Source organism: Melanaphis sacchari, unplaced genomic scaffold (genome assembly GCF_002803265.2).
Source record: "Melanaphis sacchari strain LSU unplaced genomic scaffold, SCAv2.0 Contig8_pilon_pilon, whole genome shotgun sequence".
Classification (NCBI taxonomy): domain Eukaryota; kingdom Metazoa; phylum Arthropoda; class Insecta; order Hemiptera; family Aphididae; genus Melanaphis; species Melanaphis sacchari.
The window spans coordinates 2,024,586-2,039,726 of record NW_020271635.1 but is presented as its reverse complement, the minus strand read 5'-3'; the positions used below and the strand labels follow the sequence as shown (position 1 = coordinate 2,039,726).

General features: G+C 24.6%; 1 protein-coding gene across 1 annotated transcript in view; it reads left to right on the top strand.

Annotated features, from left to right (window-relative positions):
* Positions 1-15,141, top strand: part of LOC112602538 (calcitonin gene-related peptide type 1 receptor-like) — a 62,298-nt gene that overhangs the window by 45,564 nt on the left and 1,593 nt on the right. The window contains exons 5-7 of the mRNA XM_025350660.1: positions 1,795-1,886; positions 4,744-4,870; positions 5,022-5,242. Coding sequence (XP_025206445.1) covers positions 1,795-1,886; positions 4,744-4,870; positions 5,022-5,242 — 440 coding nt within the window. The remainder of the gene's footprint in view (positions 1-1,794; positions 1,887-4,743; positions 4,871-5,021; positions 5,243-15,141) is intronic.

The following is a 15,141-nucleotide window of genomic DNA, read 5'->3' as shown; positions in this document are numbered from 1 at the left end:
TATTATTATTATTATTATTATACCACGACAACGTGGCATTATCTATATGTCTCATTTTTACCAACCCTTAAACAATTGCCCACATCCATTCCCTGACACGATTTATAGGCCGACAGCGTTGACTGCCGTGACAAATTGCCGCACTTTTACTCACCGCCGTCACGACGTACACAATGGGGACTTGTGATAATAATATTTTTATATATATATGTATTCATTCATATAATGTATATTTTGCGTGTATACACATTATTATTATTACGTTGTAATAATGCGTATTCATCGAGAATTTGGTAGGTACATTGTAGGTAAGCTAGTCCATTGTCCGAGTCGTATGTATTATACACCTGTGCGCGTAATTGAAACCGCCGCGGATATTTATCGTTCGAAAAAAGCCGTCGACGCGCCGAACAATATACGCAACGGCAATAACAACCATATACGATAATAACGCGTGCGTACATTATTGTATCATTACCAATGCTGTGAAGTGTGTACCTATCAATTGCCATTGTGTGTAAATTGTATATGGTATTATGTACATATCATATAGTGCGCGCCGCCGTCAAAATTTTATGGACATAAGCGCAGTTTGCCTCAAAGTGGTAATTATTTTTTATGCTGATTCCCCTTCAAATTATTTAGATCAAAACGTACCAATTTTTCCAACATGTTATATATTGCATGTCATAATTATTATTCGTTGTGTAGGGGAGGTAAATACGTGACACTGCCGTGGTATGACTTCGTGTACGCGGCTGTATAAATATTACTAATATTAGTATTAACTATTGAAAATAAATTAAATCATATACTCGGAATACAAGAATAATTAATGAAATATTTTCGACGATAGCAATATAAGCGGCACGCATTATAATTTGTTAAAAAATAAATTTGAATAAAACATATACCCATTTTTTTTTTTTTTTTTTTGTAAAATTATTAAATACCTTATAATAGATAATGTTTAATTTATAATTTTTGTTGTATTAATGATTAACAGGTTTTACGAAATTCACTAATATTTTTATTTTCATTTTTTATATAACAGAATTGATTGGTACATTCAGTTGAGGAAAACTGGTATACACGCATTACTCAATTATATTACTCTTGGCAATAGGTTTATATTTTTAAGTACTTCTTCCCTACAGTCAAACTTAAATAATATATTTACCAAAACCGACATAATTTTTTTTGATAAGAGTTTATGTATAATAATTTTATTTAACAAAACTTTTACACCAGCTTGCAATGTCTCAGTTTTATTAATAAATAACAGGAAAATTGTACGTTCAGAAGAATCTATTTAATCCTTGTATGCTAATATTGCAATGAATTTATTTATTATTAAATTCAAACGTAAGAATATTATCTGGTGAATCTCATAATTTTTTTGTAATTTAACTATTTAAGTGAGTTATGAAAATTTGAATATTCTAAATTGTTCGTATATTTTAACATTTACATAATTCACTTAAAAAAAAAAAAAAAAAAATATGCATGTATAAGAAATGAATAAATTTAATATGAGATTATTTAATGTACAATTTGCCATGTTTGCCTTGTTATGCATTAATAAGACGAGAGACAAACTTAGCAGGTGTAGTGTTCTCTTAAAGAAAATGCTTTTAATTTGTATGTGTGTATATGTGTGTGTGTGTGTGTGTGTGTGTGTGTGTGTGTGTGTGTGTATTAATACATTTAATTTATTGATGCTTGTGACCTATTTTCGAACTTTGCCAAAAAGAATAAAGGGCTAGGTTTTTATTTAGTGTTTTTTTTTTCTAGTTGAGGAATCAAGTCAACATGATTTACAAATGGGGATACACGGTATCGCTAGCTGCATTGGCGGTTTCCATTTTCATATTCTTTTATTTCAGGTATTACGCTGCACGTATTTTATAATAAAATTGTATAATAGATCGTAGTCGTCATCACTCTCTCAATTTATTACTCACCATATATAAAGTGCAGGTATACTGGCTTGGCTACGTGCGTGAAATGTTTTAATATTTTCCACAAAAAGGTATTCGTGGAAAAAAAATATCATCCGTTTTCCATAAAATATCTATATAATATTATAATTTACATATTTAACGGTACATGACGTAAATTATTGGTCAGCACTTTAAATATTAGCTGCTGTTGGAGACGTCTAAAATCACAAGTTATTTAGCGTATAGTATAGGTATGTAATTGCTTTATATTTCGTGCATTAAACTTTACATTCATAAAATTTGTTATTATAATCTAGCCAACTAGATTGAAACAAGAGATTAAAATCATTTTAATTTTATAAAATTAACTGTTGACTGTTATTTCATTCAATAGTTTAAATAATTATTTTATTTACGATTTGAACGTCAAACAAACGACTCTTCTCAAATCCCTAATGCAATCAAATTTTCGCGAAACGAAGTATTTTTACTACCGCGGGCATTGCATATTTTTCACAAAAGAAAAACATTTTTCTTACACAACATATCAAGAAACATTTTTATATTTCGCGGATCAACTCTTTAACTAAAATCAACTCCTATATTAAGCCCCTGAGGACAAAATACTACACTTCGCAAAGGCATCTTTAAAATGGGAAATTTGCTGCTTGTATACATTACATAATGTTTGTTTGGTTTTGTGTCCGAAATTATTAATACGATGCGTATGGTGGAGTTGGTACAGTTGTAGTTGTCCATGTGTAAAGGAAATAGTCTAGCAATAACACTATTGATCGAAACATGAATTTAAGCACATAAACGTATCTATAACACTAATAATATAGTAGTCTCGGTTCGCACACAGTTCTCAACCTGTGGAATACGTCAGTAAATATAAATAACCACCAGTTGCGCGATAAATAATTATTTTAGTTCACGTTGGAATACGCATATTTACTTTGAAATAAGGTGAAAGGTCACATTAAATATTTCGATTAGCTATCATATATTTTTAAAAAGTTTTTTTTTTTTTTTAAATTTAAATTTATATGTATGTAAATTATTATGACAAAATTATAACTGCACAACGTGTAAAACTAGTCATTCGTTTCTTATTTTGTGTTGTTGGTGTTAGTTTAACTATTAATAATTCTATCATTGATGAATTAATTTAATTATTTGTATTTGTCTTAAATATAAATATAACTCATATCATATTAAAAAAAAAAGAGATAGGTTAAGGGTTGTAGTCATAATAATCGTAAAATTTGTACTCGTGATAAATAATAATGATAAATAATTGTTAAAAGTATGATATATAATATTATAATAATTGCTAAAAATGTTATTTATTTATTGGTTTATTAAGTTAATGCCAGGTAGTTCAAGTACCTACTGTATTTTTAGTATATAGTTTTTAATAGAGATGAATAATAGAAAGATATGTTATGGTTATATTATACTCTGGAAATATATAAATTCAAACCCTTTATATACCTGTAACTGTATGCAAGTATTTAAATTAAAATTAAAAAAACATACTATAAAATTTATTTATGATTAGGTAAGCATTTAAGTAGGTATTTCAAATCATTTAGAGAATAATTATTTTCAATGCTGTAGATAAACCTTGAAATATTACATTTTTTTCCCGTAAAGTAAAACATTTTTATTTTAACAACAGCTTGCTTTATTTTTAATTATTTTAAATAATCAAGTTAATCTGCATAAGCTTTTAGTAAAACTATATTTTAATGTATACTAGTCAACCATCATATTCTCTTTTCTCTGTAAAATATTTTATACCTAATTATATTATTATGTTACAAGTTTATTATCCATTGAATCTTCTGTTGATTTGTGTTTGTGTAGTATAGTAAACTCAATAATTTTAATTATTTTAGAAATTTCAAATTTTATACAAATATATATACACACCATGGTAGTAATTTAAATATAATAAGTCATGTTTCTCATCAAAGTATAATTTGTATATAATATGTATACAGTGTACAGTATTTAGTGTGTATAATTTATAAAGTAATTGCATTATAAGTGTTTTAAAAATGTATTAAAATAACAGATAACAGTATGACATTTTTAAAAGATTTATGAAAAAAAGAATGAAATTCTATGAAGGTGACCATTTAAATACGAATTTAGGAGAAAAAAGTAGAAAGTATTCAGTTAAACAAATTTATTTCAGAAATAAAGTGATGTAAAAATGATTTAAGGTTTAAAGTGAAACAAAGAATGTATTGTTTTAACATGTTTTTATCATTTTTTTTGTGAATACTTTTTAGACTGAAAGAATACAAAAAAAAAAAATGATGCAGCAATTTTAAGTATAAAAAATCGTGTCTTGATGGTCTTTTGAATAGTTCATATCTGATTTTATTTTTTTAAATTGTCTGTAAGCTTAAAGAAATACTACTTTCAAAAACCATTTAACTTTCGTTATGCTCTGTTCAAGATCGTGTTTTGATTATGATCTATTATTGGTTTCGAAATTCACAATACTTACCATTATTATGCATATAGACGAGCAAAGCAAAATAAATGCAAAAATCTGGTTTTAGAATGCGGTCCATCTGTTTAAGTAAATTTTTTATAATGCAGCAATAAAAGTTTTCTTTAATAATACATTAGCCAGTATTATTTTGAAAAACATTTGATATTGTTTACTATCCACAATATTTCTAAATAAAAAACCCAATTTTTATTGTTTAAAATTTGAATTGCTCGATGTGTATAATATATATCGACGCTTTACTGCAGTTATATATGAAATTTTTTCCAGGAGCCTCACGTGCACTAGGATACAGATACATAAAAATCTGTTCATATCGTTGGCAGTCAATAATTGTCTGTGGCTGGTGTGGTACGAAGCGGTGGTCGACAATTTGCCGGTACTGATGACGAACGGGGTAAGTTCAGGATACTAATCGACAAAACGAGATCGTGACATTTTATTTGGACAGATGTCGAATTTATATTTATTTTTCCAATTACACAATAATATTTTTATCATTATTGTGAGAAAACGATTTATGGTCGTTAACGTGCCGTAATTTTCAGCTGGGCTGCAAATTGCTGCATGTTTTGGTTCAATACTTTCTGGTGGCTACATACTTTTGGATGTTTTGTGAGGGTCTGTACTTGCACACGCTGTTGGTTGTCACGTTCCTTACCGAGTCCAAAGTGATGCCGTTCTTGCACACGATAGGCTGGGGTATACCGGCCTTATTGGTGTCCACATACGCGGTTCTCCGGACAACCACTCCTGGCGAGACTTTACAGTTAGTACGTTTTAGATTATACGATATAGTGTAGGTATTTTATACAGTAGTGATTTTTAATTTAATATAGTGAAATTCACTATTTATTATTTCATTTAATATCGCCCGAAAACCATCGGTTCGTTGTAATACCTTCTTACTAATAAAAATAAATATGACTCGTAAGCATTTATGGTCAGATACTGCAATAATTGTTATTGCTTATTTCACTCAGACAGAAATAACTATTGAGACAATTGTAGGAAAGAATGTAAGAAATTTCGTGGAATGTGCATTTAAAATCTACTTTTCACAAATTTTATATTTTTGTTAAAAATATAAAGATTTTTTGCATTAGTTTAAATATTGAAATTCTAATTAATTTAGAATATTTAAATTGTATTTTAAATTATATATTTTAAATTTACTTAATTACTTACTTTGAATAGGTACAAACCTCTTCTACAGTTTATTAAAATAAACAAAAATAAAGTTTATTATTATATTTTTATGTAATTTTACTGAAAAACTCATATCTGTGATTTTAATAGAACTTTTTATCATATGTATACAATTCAGCTATCAATCTTTTGGTTAATCAATTTAAGATTTTTTTCTTTTTTTGACAAAATGTTTATATTATACTAAATTTACCGTCTATAAATCTGAAAATAATTGTTTCTTTTAAAATATATTTTTATCTCATTGTGCAGTACTAAGTAAAGTAAATACATACATATATATCGACTAGTTTGTATATTTCTTTGACATTCTAATGAGCTCATTGTAAATATTTATTTTATACCACAAATAAATGAAAATCATTCCATTTAAAATACCACCTTCTAAGGCAGTTTTGTTTGAAAACCGTGTGTTTTAAGTTTCAATTGACTTAAAATAAATTCAATACATTTTGTCAAAACTTGGTAAGGGTAATAATTTATTATAACGAATTGGATTTAAAGCTGTTTATGTTATAATATATTATATTATTATAACTGTCTAGGTATTGTTTAATATTATTTGTCAAGCATTTTTACATCATATTTGTTTAGGTTAATAGACTAAAGTTAGTTGGATTATTTTAATACTTTTCTTATTTTTAGATTGAATTTAAATTATTGTATTTAAACTACACAATATTATTTTTGTATTTTTATCATGTTTTTTTTTAACAAAAGTCTGTCTTACATTTTATATCATTATTTTCGTATACAGTATGTCCCAAAAGTTTTGTATAACCCTTAATATCTCCATGAAAAATAAATATGTTTAAGCGCGGTTTTTTTTTTACAATACTAAGTATGAAAATTCTAATTGAATGACATAAAGTTCAATTAAAAAATTCAAAAATTATCAAAAATTTTTTTTATGCATTTAAGAATTTAAAATTTTTAAGTTAACTATTTTGTTGAATATAATTTTTTAAATAGTTCAAAAACAAATAAATATTAAAAATGAATAAAAATCGATTAAGTTAGATCAAGTTATGTATTTAAATAATTGTAATAAAAAAATTAATTGTTCCACATTTCAGTAATGAAATATCTATTTCAGCGCGACAATACTTTTACACGCCGAATTAAAGTTTTGAATTGAATAGAAATAAAAATAGCTATGTCTCATCTTAAATTTAATTAGATATGTAAAAGTATTTTCATATTGAAATAGATATTTTATTATTGAAATGTGAAACGATTCATTTTTTTATTACAATTATTCAAAAACATAATTTACTCTAACTTGGTCAATTTTTATTCAATTTTAATATTTATTTTTTTTGAACTGTTTTAAAAAATATGTAAAACAAAATGGCTATCTTAAAAGTTTAAGATTCTTAAATGGGTAAAAAAATTGAATTTTATGCCATTCAATCAGAATTTATATACGTAGTACTGTAAAAAAAAAGTGTTTACATTATATTGATTTTCCATGGAGATATTAAGGCTGATACGGGACTTTTGGGATGTACTGTATATATTTAAAAAAAAAAACTTTTAATTTGTTTGTTGATAAATTATTCCATACAAATTTTCGAGTAAAACTATTAAAATAGAATTTATTATACATAGTACATTATAATATAATATTCAATGACAATGCTTAGAATTATATTGCCACTGTACTAGTCATTATTAGCATTTTTTTTTACTTGACGTATTATAGGTAAAAATTATTTTTTATAATATAAAAACTATTGAGTTATAATAATGAAAAAAAAAAAAAAAATTGTGTAAATATACGTTTCACGTGTAGGTAATTTAATTTTTTTTTTTATAAAAAATTTTCTAAACTAGATAAAAGAATAATTTATGCGTAGTAGGAATTAGATTTGTTATAAAGCATCCTAATAATTATATGGAAATGTAAATGGAAATTCACATCACCATGACATTAAAAGGAAATGGAAGCGAAATGTTATGACGTTAAACAGTTGTATATTATATATTTTCCGCATACAACGTAGCTATAATAGTTAAAACTATTTGGTGACTAGGTATTTTATTTTGGTTTCATAAATCAAAATAAAATACAATACACTAAGATATATCTAAAACCACCAGTTGATATATTTTATATTTTACAGTAACTAATAAAATAGTTTTCAAATACTTTATTTATTTGATTTTTTTTCCTGTTTATCAAAATTATATTATAGTTGTTTCATAATTAATGTTTCGTGATCCACACATAAATAAAGTGTACTCATAAAAGTCAAATTTATTTTTATTATTAAAACTTGAATAGTAGTTATGTGACTATAGTAATATATTTTTTTATTTTCATAATTCATTGACAATATTGATGAGTTATATTAGTGGCCATTATATAAAAATGTAATTTACAGATAGCAAAAAATGAGGAGGAAAATTATAGATTAAAAAAATTATAATTTAACATTTTTCGTTTTATCTTATCTATTATTAAGGTATATAACATGTATTTCATAAATTATGTTTTACTTTTTTTTTTCTGAATTATTCTTAAGTATTTACTTTGTGACAACATATATTGATGCTATAGATATACTTGAATAGTAAAAGAAATAATATAATATATTTAAATTTTGAAATAAATTAAGAAATCGTTACTGATTTGTCAGCTTTAATTTTCATTCACCAGTTAAAGTTCAAATAAGATTGAATTGACATTGTAAATTTGATATAGAATTATTAAGAAAGACTAATACTACCGTTATGTCATCAACATAAATGGATAACGTCGTTATGAATTTGCTGGATGTAATTGATGATAACGTTGACGAGTGGTGCAAAAAAGGGAACTAATTGGTTAAGATAGTAAATACTTATTCAATTTCAAATCAACTAAAATTAATTTTCCGATTTAGTTTATTTTTAATATACGACAGTAGAATTAACGGTATTGTTGTCATCAGACAACATAGTATAGTTGCGTGGGTCGCTTTTATGTATAATGTGAAAATCAGTTTTTAGATTTTAATTCAATGTGGCACGTTCTTATACTAAACAGGTACTTAAAATAATACGTGACTGAACTCCACGATAATGGATCAGACTCAGCGTTACAAGTTTGCCATATTCGCATAGGAATAGTTAGTTGGAGTATCCCCAACATCTATATACTGCAACAAATGTAAAAAAATTCGAAATTAATTCATTTTTACAACTTTTTATTGGGCGTTTTTAATTTCCTGGGCTGGATGGTCGGCGATGTCATAGTTGGGATTCGCGAACAATAAAATTATCTTGCGCCACTAAGACAAATCAATTTAAATTTAATTATAAATCCAACCGCGTCTTAATAATGCGATAAAATTGTCATTATATTATAGTCATCTAAACAATCTTGCGTAATTGCGGTCCATGAATATCCCCACGGACAGCTACCTGCTCGGCATCTACGGGTTGTTTCTTCTGAAAATAAACATTTACAATTCACGCGGTATACACTTCATCGTTTCGCTCGCGTCTCGCCAACTATACCGTGATTGAACCAAAACTTGATTAAGCAAAGCGCACGGTGAATTAAATAATAATTAAGTAATTGTATATATATATATTGAAGAAAAAACAAGCAATCTTACATGTACATTTTCCAACATGGATAGCGGTTTTGTTGAAATATTATATATCAGATTTGTGTTCATAAAAGTCATGGCATACCGTAATTTACCACGGTGACACTATTTTGTCGAATTTAATAATATTTGTTCCAGCGTATTGAAACGCTTAAATTATATACTGATTGATGTTCAAGAAAATCGGAATTTTTATGTTATAGAAGCACTAATATAAATATAATATAAAACACAGAATGTTCTAATATGTTAGATATTTTTCGTCGTTATAAATTGATAATATTTTATTAATTTAAGATTAGTTGTTGGAAAAAAAATCAATGAATTGTACATGTGAAGATAACATTGTTTTTATTGTTATTATACATAAGACTAAAGAAGTGGTTAAAAAAAAAAAATGAGAATCGGGCTTAGCTAAAATCTAAGAAAATTCAAGCATTTAGCTAAATTTATGCAAATTGATATAATAGTATTGTGTACAAATAAGGAGTTGACCAAGTTAAGTTTAATTCAAGAAAATATAAGAATATAAATTATAATTAAAACATAATTGCATTATTCGTTAAGTTATATTTTTAATTGTTTAAGACATTCAAATTATCAGTTTATTACGACTACAGTAAAACGATTTTTTGAGTATAAACAGTTTCAAAAGCTCTTGATATTAATAGCTATGTAATATTCGACGTCAATATTAAACCCGATCATGTATAAAACGTATACATCTGATATTTGGCTTTAGAACTTGTTCAACCTTCGAAATGGCTCATTTGAAAGGGATAAGATAATATCGAATGTCATTATTTTCGTAGTTTCATGATCCGTGTCATTCAAATACCCACTTGACTGCACGTCTAAGCCCGATGGCTTCATGAAACTTCTGAAATGAAATCCTTATGGGATTTTGGCAACAGACCGAAGAAATAAATTAACTATATATAATGTTTGTTAATAGTCGTAATTAGTTCTGTTTAGTGTTAGTGTTCATTATTTAATATGTATTAAGCGTATAGTGTATACTAATATTTATAGTTTCTGCATGTAGTAAAATTAAAAAATACATACCATTTCTCAGGCTTTACACATTACATATGCAAATTAAAATAAAACATGACGTTGAGATATAATTTTAAAATGTATTTATAATTTTTCAGTAATGATTGGATTTTTTATAAAAATAACGAAATAATATTAATTAATCTTCAACTATATTTTTAAATAATGTTAATAAATTATAAAAGTGCTTAAGTTATATACATTTCAAAACTACTTTATAGAATAGTTGAAGAAAGACGCGGGAGTTGAATTGTATGGAGAACTAGATGAAATGGAAAATACTAGGTTAAAAAAACAATTATTGTAAACCAATTTACAGAATCCTATAATACTAATTTTAGACAAAATATCAGGCGTAAGACACTATATTGTATGAAACAATAAAATTATACAATTGAAACCAATTTAAAATCAGAATATTAGAAAGATTATATAAAAAAAACGTAACAAGTCTAAAATTTAAAATAATATTATGTTTTGTTTGTGTAATATTTGTAACACGGCTTATTGTATAGGCAATATAGGTACATAACATACATTTTTGCAGAATTTGCATATTTAAAAAATTACAATTCGAATCGCCATATTTTTCGTATGATATTATTAAGTATTTTTGTTTTAACTACTGTATATATAAATTGGAAATTTCATTGACGTCTAAAGAGAATAGGCGTATTGGGCCTTACCTATCAAATTATTTAGCAGTAAACCAATTCACTTGCTTCGGAAAGTTTAAAGTAATTCTTGATATTCTAAGTGAAGTAAAGTTGTTGTGTAATATGATTGAATACTATATTGATGGACTTGATTAACATTATATTATCACATAAAACAATTTGCTCAGCTTTTCAAAGTTGTTAAAATATATTAATGGCTTGATGGTGTAAAATATTGTTTTTCACCTGCAAGTTGTTTAAAAAAAAAAAAAAAAAAAAAAACTATTAATTCAGTGCAATGTAAGTTTGAAACTATATAATTATGTTGTAACTTGTGAATAATTATCGTATGTGAAAAATTATTTTATTGTTTTACATACTTAAATTGAAATAATTTGTTTAACTTTAAATTAAAAGCTTGAGAAGACCACTTGACCAGATTTGAATAAACAATACATATTTAAAGGATTTAAATCATTTTATTTTTTAAATGTTAACAGTTTTTAAGAAAGTTTTTGTAAAATAAATTTTAAGAATATAGACAAAATGTCTCAATAAAATATGTTAAAACCTAACTGTAACTCTGTACTCACTTTTTGTAATAATACTAGACTATTGCGTAGAATTTATTAATATGAAAAATAATAATTTTCCTTTTACAATAGCTCTTTGCTAAACAACATGTTTAACTACAGTTGTCAGATTTACTGTCAAGACTTATTATAAACTTTTTCCATTAGAACAACTCTCGTTTTATTTTGTGCGTAACTTATGAATTGTCTACATCTATTAGTAAAGGTAAATTCCTTAACTTTAATATACCTTATAAATATCACAGAACCTACAATAAAAAAAATCTGCAATTTATCAATACTTTATGTACTAAAGAAAAAAGTTATTTTCAAAACTAAATTTTGTTTTACATTTGAAAATTTTTGGTTAGTTATTATTTGTGGGTCTTTTCTTGAGCGAGTATGTTAAATAATGTAATATATTATATTAAATAACAACTGATAATGTATTTGAGAATTATTTCTGATTTTCGAAAAAAAAATATTGATGTAAATTAATTATAATAAACGACAAAGATAAAAAATAAATAAAATTGTATTTCACGAAAAATATGAAGTAAAATTTTTGAAAATTGTTTAATGTAATGTGATTCTTTGATAAAAAATGAGCAATTTTCTACTTAAAAAAAAAAAAAAAAAATTATTATTAATTAAAATATTTGAAGATGTAAGGTTTTTATTGGTGTATTTTTATACTAACTTTTATAAATCGTACAATAAGTATAATGTTCGTTAAAAAGTCTATTTTATTTTATAATTGTGTTGAATGAAATTAATCAAACTCAATTTTGGTCATTAATTTGATGGTGGAAATTCAATTGAATTATATAATTCACTAATTAAATACTAATTAATTACTAATATATAAAAGTTACATATATTATTAATTATGCGTTAGGAAAATTTCATAAATTTCATAAAAATTTCTACATTTTATTGACATGAGAATCGTTTTGTTTTCAAAGATTATTTCTAATGAAAAATTACTATTGATTTTAATAAAATAAACTAATGGAGTAATCGTACTATCATCTTGTAATGTAATTAATGTTATAATATTGACGTTTATATTTATTAATTTTTATCCTATAAAAGTTTTTTTTTACTTTATTTTGTTCTAAATTAATTCAATCTAGGATTAAAAATTATAGTTGAGAGTTATTAATACCATTATCTTTATTTTTTAATATTCATTGTATATAAGTCACAATATAGGTTTAATAATATTTTCTTTATTCAATTTTTATATTTAAAATAACGTAGTTTTTAAGTACTATTTTATTATAATAAAAGTTTTCAAAAAGTTTTCATTGCATATTGTTTAATCGTTTATTTTAGTTTTACTATGGAAAAATAAACATTTTTATAGTGATTTATTTTGATTGTTATTGATTGGAATTCGAGTTAACGTATTGTGTTTTCTTCATCGTTGCAGTAGATTATTTTACGAAATTTAATTTAAAATATAACTGTTTTCTTGGAATAGACTATATAAAAAAATGAGGGTCATTAAATTTTTCATTTACAGATTATGTTTGAAACATTAACCTAATGAAACATGAGATATTTATAATTATATGCAAATCACATAATGCAATGTGATAGTCGTCTAAAACTGTTTTTAAAATCAATATAATTCATTAATTTCATTTTAAAAGTTTGTCTTTGGACAATCGAATACAATGGGTCATTTAAAATAAGAGAGTGAAAAATAATTGAATTCATCTTTTACAGGAGATTCGTTTATCAGACGTTCGCAGGGTTTATATTTAATTACAAAAGTTATGTAATAAATGATCGCAAAAGTTCTCTTTTGGTTGTCCTTAGAACATATGTTGAACAATTAACTGCATTACACAACACTTTGAGACTTAACTTTAATGTGTAATCTCTTAAGATACAAATCTCTTAATAACACGAAACGCGCACTGGTGCACTTAGAAGAATGTAATGATTTTAGCGGTTAATAATTGTTATTGTAGGTTCACAATGTAGAAATAACTTAAAACTTAAAAAAGTTTTTTTCTTTTACATTTTTAACTTCACTATTATAAGACTAAAAATAAAAAAAGTCATATTGTTATATTTACATAATTATTCTTTGATGTCCTCTACCATGTATTAGACGAACTTTATCACACAAATAACTTAGTTATGATAAACCTGGAAATATTAAAAGTAGTAGGTATGATAGATATATTATTAATTAACTATACCGCTGTCCTGGATTACAACTAAATCATATAATTTAAAATATTTAAGTTAAAAGTTTAATTTATTTGTTACCTATTTCATTAATTTAGATAACATTATTAAATACAAAAATAATATTATCATAGTGTGATGTGAGTTAAAATATATGCTTATAAAACATCGCTCATTAATACAGTTCTAAAATCCATCATATAGTCGCAGGACATAATATTATTATATTATATTTAAAAAGATTGGAATCTTTTAGTTTTAAATATGCATACATTATATTATAAAGAGTGTGTATTATGCATATATTGTACATTATTTTTCACAAACATAATGCATATACGTTGTATTTATGTATATGTATGATTTGCTGTTTATTTTAATGGAATATTTCTTATTCTTTGAGTATTCATGAAACATGCAATATAATATTATTCCCACGTGGAAGCAATACATAAAATATTTTTTCAAGATAAAATTGTCATCAAGTAAAATTGAAACGGTATTTGTTCAATAAAGAAAAAATATTTCTCTGTCTAGATATCGACATTTATTTTTTATATCGTAATAATATGTTAGAGTGTATCTGTCAAAGTGAAAATTGGCCAAATAACATATAGTATTTATAATGTTTGTTTTGTTTTATTGTTATTATTTATTTTCAACATACTTTAACTTTGACGTAATGACTTAAGATTTATAATAATTTATAGATAAATAATTTAAAAAAAAAACGCAGTTTGCTTGTGTTATCAAATAAAAAATGACATGCATGGATATTTTATAAAAATTATGGAGGTAAAATTTTGTAATATTACAATATTTTATTAACATAATAAATGTGAAAAAAATTAGTAGTGAGAATAATACAAAATGTATTATTTAAAGATATGAAATTATTCTATCTTATTGTAAGCTTTGATTTTGATTTTTGCATTATACAAAGATATATAATACAAAATGGATACATTTGACTAAGAGATAAAGAGTAAAAAATTGTAATTGATTCAAACAATTTTTATTTTAATAACTAAAAATACTTTTTTTTAAATATAAAATAGAGTAATACGTTTAAGCGACATTTTTTAACGACTTGAAATAAAAAATATAACAATTGTAATTATTGCACACTACATAACACAGACCTTAATATAGGTATTTAATGTAAAAACAGTGGATTTGTATAATGAAGCTTTTGTTTAAATTAGGCTTTAAATGAAAATATTTTTTTTGTTTATTAATCAGTTTTTTTTTTAAATCGCACACCATATTTTCATTTTAAGCCATATAATTATATATCTAAATGTATTATTATAAATAAATTATATATTAAATATGTATTATTACATTCACGAACACCTATTATACTATCAC